At 39.9% G+C, this 12420-nt stretch overlaps 1 protein-coding gene across 3 annotated transcripts in view; it reads left to right on the top strand.

Moving 5' to 3' along the window:
• LOC138620260 (microtubule-associated serine/threonine-protein kinase 1-like) overlaps positions 1 to 12420 on the top strand; it is a 78288-nt gene that overhangs the window by 32708 nt on the left and 33160 nt on the right. For all 3 annotated transcript variants that reach the window (XM_069697287.1, XM_069697286.1, XM_069697288.1), the window contains 4 exons: positions 2835 to 2923; positions 4030 to 4105; positions 4642 to 4714; positions 8899 to 9059. In XM_069697287.1, the coding sequence (XP_069553388.1) occupies positions 2835 to 2923; positions 4030 to 4105; positions 4642 to 4714; positions 8899 to 9059 (399 nt within the window). The remainder of the gene's footprint in view (positions 1 to 2834; positions 2924 to 4029; positions 4106 to 4641; positions 4715 to 8898; positions 9060 to 12420) is intronic.

Here is a 12420-nt window from a genome sequence, read left to right as displayed (position 1 = left end):
TGCATGTCAGTTCAGAAAAAAGTCATACTGTAGCATGTTGTCAGAAATATTTTTAAAAAAAAGTCATACTATAGCATGTTGTCAGAAATATTTAAAAAAAAAGTCATACTATAGCATGTCGTCCAAAAAGTGACCCAAAAGTCATTTTTGTATATAGTATACACTAATTTTTTAATATAGTATATAGGGCGATGCGGCTAAGTTTGATGTTTCGCCGTAACACAGGAAGTTGATGTTTAAGGTCAAACGATGCTCCAAACCTCACAAAACTTTGCACGTGTCAGGCACTAACTTTCATGAGTTTTTGAAGATGTTAAAGCCGCTAAATAAAGGCAAATTTTTTTTTAAAGAAGAAAAAGGAACAAGATCAAGAAAAAAATTAAAACTGCAAGCGGGAATATGCAGACCCTCGCGTGCTGCACGTCGGGGAGCCGGCGGCCCCGACCCGCTGGATCCCCGACGTGCTACATGCGAGGGCCCGCATATCACTGCTTGCAGTTTTAATTCTGTTTCTGTCTTTAACAGTTTAGTCCACTGAATGATGCTGTAAAGGGAAGTTAGAGGTGACGAATGAGTTCTCTTGACTTCACACATTTCAATTATTCATCATTCAGAAAGTTAATTTGGGAGATGGAGAAAGGAGAATGAGAGTAAAGCATTAGATGGTGAAAAATAGAAGAAATGAAGATGAGTTATCAAAAGATGGTGAAGACATTTATTGAGAATAGTGCCTAGAAAAAGTCAGGTAAGATTAAAGCTCTTTCCCTGTAATTCGTGGTTAGACTTCCACCTGAAAGTGAATCATTGCCATTTGACGATCTGCTGGTGGACTGCAGCTGCTGTAGAAACGATGAATCATGAATCAAAAGCTAAGAATGTGTTCTGGCGCTCGAGTAGCGTATGCTCAAGTGATACAGCTTTTGCCTGAGAAGGAACAGTAATGAAAAGCTGGGTTTTATTCGAGACTTCATGTGAAATTGAAGTCGATTTCAGGAAGGTTCAAGAGCATAACTGCAGGAGAGGAGGAGGATGACACAAAGGAAATAACTGAATGCACTCAAGTCACTTCACCCCCCATCACTGCTCTGTTCTCATTTTCTGAGAGCAGAAGCGACTGATGGTGCTAAGCCACTTCCAGCTCTCTGTCCAAAGCTAATGCATTTCCCTTAAATATTTTAATATGCTCCTCCTCTGTTCTGCAACGTTGAGTACAAGCTCTTTCTCAGCTGGCGCCCACAGAGGCGAACTGCCACTGATAAAATCTTGCCAGGGGTTTGATGTCTCAGAGAACAAGAAACAACCACCGAAAACTCACATCAAAAAGAGGGAGAGATATGAGGGGATGCAGGAGTCCTGCATGATGGGCATATACAGTAGAGTATAGATACAGTGTGCTATTTTAGCTACATTTAATAACAAACGTGTGCTGTGTGACGTGTGTGTGTTTTTGTTTCTGGATGCGTGCAATGATTTACTGCACTTCCTTGCACAGATGTGTTGCAGCAAGCTGGCTGATGCAATAAGAAGCAAACTTGTATTGTTTGTCAGATGTGGTTCTGCTCTGCTAAATCTGGTCTGACAGCCGCTCCCGTGAAGCACACACACACACACACACACACACACACAGACTTAAAAGGCCTGTGAGTGAACCCAATCCACACATGAAAACAACACCTGAAAAATCCACTTCCCACTTTATGAGCTGTTATGTAAGACAAAAAAACCCTGATTTTTCTTTCTGTGTGCTCCTTTGTGAAATTGTGCAATGACACATGCAGTGGTGGCAGCAGCAGCATGTGAAGTCTTTATCGTTCAATAATTTCAGTTCTTCATTACCTGTCCTCCCCGGTCATTTTCTTCCTCTCCGCCTTCCCTCCATCACTCCTGCCATTATATTCTATGGCAACAGCCGTTGTGGGGCTGGACCTCGAGGAAATAAAAAATCTGTGTGGCTCCATTGCTCTCCCCTGTGGCCGGTCAATAAAGTCCTGTATTATGTTCTGACACATGCACACACACACACACACAGACATACGTAAGATAAAAAAGCATACACATTTACAACCAGATATATCATGGTGTAGGCCATACGTTTACCCAAGATCACAAGAAAGCACAGACAGTATGTTCATTAACCCTCTGAACCCCAAGCGGTTTCTAGACCTTTTTTGCTCCTTTCACATTTTCAATCACTGTGGGCTCATTTTTCAAAGCACCAGCAGGTCCTGTCTATGGAAACAGCACAATCATGGCTAGAAGTAGGGAGAACTCAAACATGTAATTTATGCTTTATAAGACAGTTATCTTCTGTATGCTCCAGCCTACAGGTCTGTCTAAAATTTGCTGAATCTTTTATCACGTGACTGTGTCTCAGCTGAGTCATTTGAAGCTTCATGGTTGGGCTGAGGAGTAAATAATTTAAATTATTATTTTTATTTTTTTTATGGAATTTGAATCGTGCAAATGCTTTATTTTTGTAGAATTTTTAAATGGGACATAGAATAATGTGATTCCGATGATATAGCACCGTTTTCAGCTTAGATTTGGTTATTTAACTGACAGAAGTGTTCAATGGACATGACTGGTTCAAGAACTGTTGGAAATTTAAAAAAATCAAACAATAATTTCTGTTTTTACAGTTTATATCTGGTCAACTTTAATTTTGACAATTTTAAAAAAAGAAAACACGCCTTTCAAATTCAACAGTTGGTTGTCGGTTTCAGAGGGTCAACCTCGGGGTCTCTGAGTTGCCTGTGTCCACGATCATCTGTCAGCTACTGATTGATGTCATGAAGACAAACACTGAAGTGCTCTTTGTATTATCTATGTTCCAGTTGCAGAACCAGTAACCGGAAAAGCCTCATCCTGACCAGTACGTCCCCTACGCTGCCACGGCCGCACTCACCACTGCCTGGACACATAGGTCAGTAATATACTATATATGAAATACTTGCTTTAAAAAAAAAAAAAAAAGTGATTAATTCCTTTTTTTATTGTGAATGTCAACAAACGTAAATTCTTACTTTTATAACACATTCTGATAAATACTGTAATCAGATGATCGCTTATATTTTAACTGCATTTTTTTTTTCCACTTTGATCGTTACCAGACAGCAGACTTTGCTGTAAACTGTAATGAACTGTGTCTTCTTGCAGCAGGAAACACAAACACTTTTGGGGGCAAACTCAAATAAGACTATGTTCTGGTGGGCAGTTACCACAAAGTCACAAATACCACAAGCACCATAAAAATGTTGAAGGCATATTCTGCATTGCCAAAATTCCCAAAAGTTTAGAGATACTTGCAGAAAAAGTACAAAATGTGGGAGAGAGAAGATGCAAAGTTAATAACATGCAGCGGCATCACTGGTTTATTTCCAGCCAGCATGTCATCCCTCCCTGTCTCCCCTCGAGTCTTTTCAGCCATTAAACTATCAGCTTCACGAGTCAAATAAAAATGTTTGTTGGAAATTACTATAACCTAAAGGTACAGAGGTTTTTTATTGACAAAAAAAAAAATCAGTTTACATTTCACGATTTACACCAAAACTCAAGGCTGGACAAGAAAATTCCATTTGTTTCATTGTTTGCGTCCATGTTTGCTATCCTGCAGTTTGCTTCTTTCCCACTTTTGTTGCCACATATCTGTTTTTTATTGTCATGGTACCGCTACCAACAAACCACTGCACACGGGTAAAGGATATTAACAAAAGGAAAAGCTACAGAAGAAGCTCAGTAAAGCAATGACCAGATGGCTCAGGCTCATTTCCTGTAAGTGTCTTGACAGTAGGTGTTACAGTAAAAAAGCACAGTTGTTGTTTACATTAGTTTTGTTTATGACTTTATACACAAAGATCAAAATTTGTGTCCCTCCCCTCAAATATTTGTTTTATGTTGTCTATTTGAAATGACATAAATAAAATGGGGCTGACTTTCAGATTAACATCACCGTGAATTTTGGTTCATTGTCTTTCCTGATAATCCACTTTACTGTTTAATGCTCTCTTATCTCCATCTGTATTCCATTAGGAAGCAGTCCGTTGGACAGCCCGCGCAACTTCTCACCAAGCGGACCGGCCCACTTCTCCTTCGCCTCATCTCGAAGGTTGGGATCCCTCCTTTTTCACGCGATAAATCACACATGCAGCCGTACAAGAAGAGTGCAAAGAAGTGGAGTGAAATTGTTGTTTGGATTATTTTTACACAAGTGCACACAATGAAACTTCACAGGGAAGACACCCACTCACTCACACTGGTATGCAAAATGAGAGTGCATGTCTTTGTCCCGGTTTGCTCCCAACGTGTCTGAGGTGTGACAGCGAGCTGGTATGAATCAGGCGAGGTGCCAGGACTCACCTCTGACGTGTACCCTTCATCACTCTCTCTCAGAGCAAGTGTCATACTCAGGGATGGCTGCAGGAGACCTCAGGGGAGAGGAGGAAAAGGAGCAAAAGTGTAATTGGATAGATTAAAAGGAAGTGAAGTTGTTGGAGTTGCTTGAATATAACTGCCAATTATGTTGTTTGGCGAAACTAAAATAGAAACTGATGTGTGACTTTTGGCTGTTAGAAGTAAGAGAGAAAAACAGTTTTCATTCTTTCGATGTCCAACATATGTTTTCCTTTTTCCCTCTTCTCTCAGGGCTGACGGTCGTAGATGGTCGTTGGCCTCTCTGCCTTCCTCAGGATATGGCACCAACACACCCAGTTCAACGGTAGGTTGAAGCGGAAGAAGAGAGATACAGCCATAACTCCTGTGCAGTTGTTTAAATTTACATTCATGTAGCAGCATTTTTACACATTGTGATTCAGGTTCTTATATGTCAGCCATGCTATACTGAATTTCAGTTCGATACCATTACTCTCATTGCCTACTTATACTGATTGTTAATCAACAAAATGCAAGTCTAACATGTATGCTGAATGCATCTCTTTCTTACTTACTGATTTTCTATCCAGTATGAAGTAGCTTGCAGTCTTTTTCTTCTTCTCTGTCTTTGCTGGTACATTGTTACATTTCTTGGTGTATGACAGCCAAATGTAGACACCTGGAGCAGAGTGAAACTGTTGGCAGGAACGTATATTTTGTCCTCGTGGTTGTGTACGAGACAAATAAAAATGGGACCCACTCAGAGAAAAAAAACCTCCATGGCGCCATTAACAGTAAAAACAAAATGTTGTTACATCAATTATTTTTGACTGTCCTCTTTATATATCCTATATAACATTATTTCAAATCATTCAGTAGATCCATACAGAGCTCATTGCTGCTGATTGCCACTGTGTTGCCTTGGCAGCTCTGCCACCACCGCTGGGTGAGCAAATAGGAGGCAAACTGTGCAGCAGTTTATCCTATTTAGGTTTAAAAGCACTATATAAGTTTAGTTCATTCACCATTCATAGCCAACAAAGGCCCCACCGCCACATGCAGCAGCTGCACCTCAGGTGATGGAGCAGGTTGGCCATTAACGTCAACGGTGGCGGTCGATTCCTGCCGAAGTGGCCTTGAGTAAGACTCTAAAGGACACTAGTTCTCATGTGAATATGAAAGAAGAATTTTATCAAAATAGGTGTGTATGTTTTCTTTATGTTCTCCCTTTAAGAGATAACAGATGTGATGCACAACTTTCCTGCATCTATTGTGCACTAATACTGCAGCAGCAGCCACTGCACCTTATCCGCGCTCTCGAATGTAGGATACAGCTGACGAAGGGTGTCCTTGTAACACAAAACTTGTGGATATCGAACTGCACACCACAGTGTTGCAGCAGTGAGCTCCATTTAAATCTCCCGAAGTGAAATGTGGAGCCTCTGTGGTCGTCGTTTTGTTTTGGTGGAGGATCCCTTTCCCCTCTCCGCAGCGGGAAAGTTAAAACTCACAGGGATCAAACACCTTGAATGTCTTTCATGTCGAGATTAGCAGTGAAACAGGGGAAAAGTTTTAACATTGTTGGATCTATTGCTCTTTTCTTTTGCTAATTCAGCTGCTCAAGTCATGTTTCTGTTTCTAAATACATGATGTGGCTTTTGTATCTCTGGCATGAATATGTATTTCACTCAAAGAATTTATTTGCATATATTTTCATGCATAAACTCCACCATGGTGCCGGTAAATTCATGCTCTGAAGTTGCTACTTTTGTTCCGTTGTGCTTTGAAGTGATTACACGCCATAGTTGCAGCTGAATGCCATGCATACATAAACATGCGCACCCCTGCGCTCTTTGACTTTGGACTTGCTGTTGTGAATCTCAGACGATTATTTAAGTGGCAACAACATGCATCACATGTAAACCACAACTAAAAATAACTAATCAGTTGCTAAGATATGATCGACCTGATTTATCTGCAACTGATGGCTTGGCCTTTCTGGAAGAAGTAAAGCAGCGCTAATTAAAACGAAATAAAACCAATCTGTATTTCTGCCTCGCAGGCGCAAAGTGTTCCGCTAACTATTATTCTATCCTTGACTTTATCCCCAGAGAAGCAGAGTGATGATAAAGACGGTCTACAAAGACAAATAAAAAAGACTGTGAGTGGAAATGAAACATGATTTGAAGCAAACAGAGAGACAATAACAATGTTCACTTTAGTCTGAGAGCGAGATGTTTGGAGCGAAAGAGATTACTCAGAAAAATGAAGACTGTCAAGGACCATTTGGTAAATACTGCATTAGAGAAACAGACCAGAATGTGTCTGATGCTCAGGTGGAGGTGTTGACTCATAAGCCACTCCCTGCACATTTCTGTGCAATCCTGAACACAATCACTTCCTCTGCATCTTTGCTGCTTTTCACACTTCATTTCTTTCATTGACTGCCTGTCGTGCATCTCCTCACAGCATCACACACACACACACACACACACACACACACACACACACACACACACACACACACACACACACACACACACACACACACACACACACACACACACACACACACACACACACACACACACACACACACACTGTACAGTAGATGGGTCATTAATCTCGTTCTACTGCTAGATGAGAGTGAAGATGGTCGCTCTGTGTCTCCACACTCTTCTCCACCTCCGTCACTCATTCCCCCCGTCCATCCCATCAGTTTTCAGTGCTCGGCTGGTTCTTACATGGGCCATTACTCGCATGATTAGTTACAGCAGGACCCTTGCATACTGAGCAGAGCTGATGAAAGGAGAATATGTGTGTGTGTGTGTGTGTGTGTGTGTGTGTGTGTGTGTGTGTGTGTGCGTGCGTGTGTGTGTGTGTGTGTGTGTGTGTGTGTGTGTGTGTGGAGGAGTTTGGTGTAACTGAAGGTCTTAAAATCAAAAGAACCGTAAACCTGTTTCATTATTTTGTCATTAACCTCTTAACTTGTATGGTGGACAACGTCATAGTCAAGATGAAGCGGAGACTTTGTCTTACGTTAACAATAAATACATTTTCCATTAGTGTTATTTCGATTAAATCACCTTTGACACTGTAAAGGTATGAAATAACAAAATATACATACAAATAATTTGTAGATTAGCTTGAGAGTTGCAGTGGTACCTGAGCAGTGAAGCCGAAAACAAACTGGTTATATAGACCGGAAGATTATAAGTATTTGTGTTAATTCTTCAAACTATTTATTTTCAGGGAAAGCATGTAGGTTTTGCCTTGTGGAAGGAAAGAGAAAAAACTAATGGTAATGTAATCATTATTATTTGGACAGTACCTATCTAAACAAATACAAACTGCAAGTCATCAAAAGATCACAGAAGAGATGCCTGGCAGATGATCCAGCTGTGTCATCAGGAAAACTGACTTTAGATGACGCCTGAGAGGAAAGGATGTCTCATTTTTCTAAAAATGTGTTTCCTTATCTTGCATCTGTTCTGTGGTGGGAGGGGCTAAGACACCAGTGAGGGAAATCTAAAGACAGTAAAGTAAAGAGAAATTCTGCCTGTGACTGCATGAAAGGAGCTAGACAGATGTGAAACATTTTTCATGTGTGACAAACATCATATCCAAAGGTATTTTCCTCAGCCTTCAAGCTTTCTGTGTCTCCAGGGAACTACTTAATTGATTCTGTTGGCTGGACTTGCTGCATTCACACCATCATCATTTCAAAGCTTTTCTGCAGCTTGCAAGTGGCTAAAGACCTGAGTGGAGTTTTAAATGGATTTTTATAGGAGAAATCATTGTGTGGCCAGAGCCGACCATGGTGTCCCATTGGGAGATGTGTTCATTAAACCTCCCATTGATCCAGGCTGGTTTTTCCCTCCTGTGCCAAAGAAAAGTCTTCTGTTTAAGACCAAATAGCGCTGCCATTTGACCCCCCCCCCCCAGGTTTTAGACGCTTAAAGCAGCAGTCAACTTTTACATTACATGACTCTTTCATTCCCTGTAGTCTTTTCAGTCCACTTTATTCTGTTTTGCCCTCCTACACTAACTGCTTCTGGTTATTTTCCTTGTTTCTCCTTTCTTGTTCTTTTAACTTATAGTAGTTCCTTTGTTTCAGTTCTTTCCACCCACTCTCAACATAGTACACCTTGTTTTCTCTTCTCTTCTCTTCTCTTCTCTTCTCTTCTCTTCTCTTCTCTTCTCTTCTCTTCTCTTCTCTTCTCTTCTCTTCTCTTCTCTTCTCTTCTCTTCTCTTCTCTTCTCTTCTCTTCTCTTCTCTTCTCTTCTCTTCTCTTCTCCTCTCCTCTCCTCTCCTCTCCTCTCCTCTCCTCTCCTCTCCTCTCCTCTCCTCTCCTCTCCTCTCCTCTCCTCTCCTCTCCTCTCCTCTCCTCTCCTCTCCTCTCCTCTCTCTCTCTTCTCTTCTCTTCTCTTCTCTTCTCTTCTCTTCTCTTCTCTTCTCTTCTCTTCTCTAACAAAGAGCATTTCACTCTTTGACCTTGTCTTGTTTTCCTGTCTCTGGTGTCTCTACAGTCATCCAGCTCGTCCCAGGAGCGCCTGCACCAGCTGCCCTTTCAGCCAACCATGGACGAGTTGCACTTCCTGTCCAAGCACTTTGGCAGCACAGAGAGCATCACAGACGATGACGGGGGGCGACGATCACCGCACGTCCGCCCTCGCTCTCGAAGCCTCAGGTGAGAACACAGCAGGTCATGGGCATTCGTTTTTTCTTAATCGCTAAACCCCATTCTCTGAACCAAACACTCAGTAGCCTGAACCCATTAATTGAATCACACAATCTTCTGGCCAAACCATAAACAATTTTCACTGAGTTAGACACAATTTGCAGATCTCATTGACTCATTTTGCAAAACTAGAAACACATTCTCACTCATTAAAACACAGTTTTCACTGTGATGCACTTGTGATGCATAATAGTGACTGCAGGTAGCAAAAGTTGAACTCAATCAAAGCACAAGTGTCATAGCTTAAACACAACTACTAAAAATTGATGGCATTTGTTGCAAATTACATAATGAAACCAATATAAGCCAGTTCAGAGTGCAGGTTGAGGGTTCATATCAACAATTAACAGAAGCAATCGCAGAGACATAGTAAAATGAGTGTAAGAGGTGGGACACTTAGAGAAAGAGGACGAGGGCAAGGAAGCCCAAGACAAAAAAAAAACAATTTTTGATGAAATCTGAGCTGCTGTAACAAACCATGTTAATTACATGTTCACTTTTTGTAGAATTGAAAGATTGCCATGTGAGTGTGGAAGGACACTGATGTTCTCCCAGCAACAAAAGGCCCTAATAGAACAACACTATTAGACTGCATGAGAAACAACAGAGTTACATATTGAACATTTTGAAGGAATCAACAGTGTCGCATTTGGATCATTGACGTGTCCTCCAATGAAACATCTTTTCAGTTATATTTTCTTTTTGTTCTTTTCCACAACTTTACAAACATGCTGAATCCACTGAGTTTGAAATGTTTTTTTCTTCTTTTTTTAATTCAAAATGCATTAACTGCGTTGTAAACAAACCTTTTTTTCCGGAGCTACATGCCCTGAACATTGTGTTTTCTATTTGTTGATGCAGTGTGTAATGACTGCTCAGTAGTGTTTTCATTTTGACAGGCTTAGAGCATAGTTTGAAAACTGGGTTTTGTGCCTACAGTTTTGAGAAAAGGGTGCAATGTTTCAAGAAATGTGTCTTAGCGATCGTGAAAAACTGTAAGCAAATGAAGACGTCCTCTGCCAGGCATCTATCTCATTTTAATACAACTTTCTATAAATGCAATTTATCCCTGAGAGCAAAAGCCTTCTAAGGACATATAGTACATGCTGGCACAGTGTAGCCCCAGTTTTTGGTTATGGAAACATTTTGCCTTTTACTCACAGCTTTATATGCTGTGACATTTCGTCTTCATGATTCATTGTTTAAACTTTCTGCTCAGTGTGTGGCCAGTGGCACGGAATAATTTTAGATTCTTCAAAAAGATACCAACATTTCTTAAACACCTATTGGTAGATAGTTAAATTGTGGAGAGATGATCTGATGTAAGAAATACACTCATGTAACCATAATTCAACAAGCTAAACTGTTATGAAAGGATATCCAGCCGCCCTTTAAGATAATGAAAGGTACACACTTAATTAGTTTGACAGAGATGCAAAGGGCTCTCCATCATTTATCTTGTATAATCCCCCTTCTGTGTTCAGTATGTGCCAGAGCTTTAATCTCTGCAGTTACCATTTAGAGAGAAGAGAGATTTGATTTATTAACCCCTTTTGTCTTTGAAGATAGGATATTTATAAAATACGTAACTTGGTAATATTTCCTACATGTCTGGATTTACCATCACTGTTATTCCATCTTAATGTACTTTTATCATATAATTATACAGTATTGGAAGAAGAAGTCAGGTTCTTTAACTTGATATGAATACTGCCCTATAAAACACTCATTTACAGGTGAAAGTACTACGTTTAACATCTTACTATTAAGTGAAAGTAAAGAAGTATCACAAGCAACGTGCCCTTAAAGTATGCAAAATAAGTGATTATTCAAATATATACTGAAGAGTATACAAAGTATATTATATAATACAGGATTATCACTGATATTTCAGCAGCACTTGAATGTTGAAGTAAATCAATGTGGAGCCAGTTGTATCTACAGTTTAGAGGATAAAGTGGTAGAGCTGCGGGTTTCTAGAACAAATGAGTCACAATTTTCTTACTCAGAATTGAAATCCAGATTTTCTCATGATCTTTTTTCAATATAAATGTTAATTGCACTGATTCACATGATACAGAAGAAAATTCAGAAAAATATAATGGTGCTTGATGTAGAACCGGGCACATCAATTTGGACAACAGAAAGGGAAATCTCTTGTTTGAAGCTTTAATGCAGCAGCTTCATGAATCTGACAAAGAACACAAAAGCTTCAATCTCTTGTGTATTATTTACACAACCTTTGATCAAGAATTCTTTTTTTTTTTTAAATGTTTTCTTTAAGCCGTTTTCTCTCATTCACCCTTACTGCTAGTTTCTGCTGCTCGCCATCACGTGGATTAACGCCACATGTTGTGGGAGCACTTGTTTTTATGCTGCTGCGGTCCCTGATGAAAATATGGCAGAATTATTGCCATTTAGAAATGAGATTACGTTTTTAATACGATTAAATGTGCAGCCCTATGAGCTGGTGGTGATCCCATAAAAAGACCAAAACCAGTGATGACCTGATTGAAAACACCAGTTTTCTGTGTCATAGACCTTCACACCGTTGCAAGTACTCGAGCACGAGAGCATTGAATATGTATTCATTCATAGCTGAAAATTGCCACCTAACAAATCCAATCTTTACTCATGTTTAAACTTTGCTAGAAACTATAGTACCCAGTGGTTTTGAGGAAATTGCTTAGTCTTTTAAAAAAAAATTAAAGTATATATTTGTGTCTTCTTTTTAAAGATTTATATCTTTAGAAGGAATTGGCTTTAGGACTGAGTGTCACAAAAAAGGTGAGAATTATTGAGGGACACTCTAATGCCCTATTCACTTAGATCTTTAAAAGAAATATATTTTTCTTCTTGAAAAATATAGAAAAGCACCAGAATTAACCTTGACGTATTACTGTGGACTAGTGGACGGATAAATATTATCATATTTTTTGATGTTGATCATATTGTTTGTGTGTAAAATGTACAACATTTACCTCAAAATTGAGGTAAGCGCAGAAAGTAGAAAAAAAAACACTCAAATGCAGCACAAGTACTTAAAAGCTGCAGTCACAGTATTTGAATGTACTCCGGGTGAGGATATTTTCCATTGCAGTTATTATATCAGTATCAATCTACCTTCCAGTGCTTTGAGCCTCTCCAGGGTGCAGTAGCTTCTCTATTAGCCGAAACCTCTGGTGTACACTCCCTCATACCACACCTATTATAGCCTCCCCCTGGATGCAACATGGCCTAACTACATACGACACATCACTACTTATCAGTATTCAGTTTTCATATGGAGCTCCTCTGTAGTCGCTGGCCT

The sequence above is a fragment of the Brachyistius frenatus genome, unplaced genomic scaffold, assembly GCF_029030835.1.
Source record: "Brachyistius frenatus isolate BFR_SWC_R1_liver_20210118 unplaced genomic scaffold, ASM2903083v1 Contig_23, whole genome shotgun sequence".
NCBI lineage: Eukaryota > Metazoa > Chordata > Actinopteri > Embiotocidae > Brachyistius > Brachyistius frenatus.
Note: the sequence above shows the minus strand (reverse complement) of the source record. Positions and strands in the feature narration are given on the sequence as shown.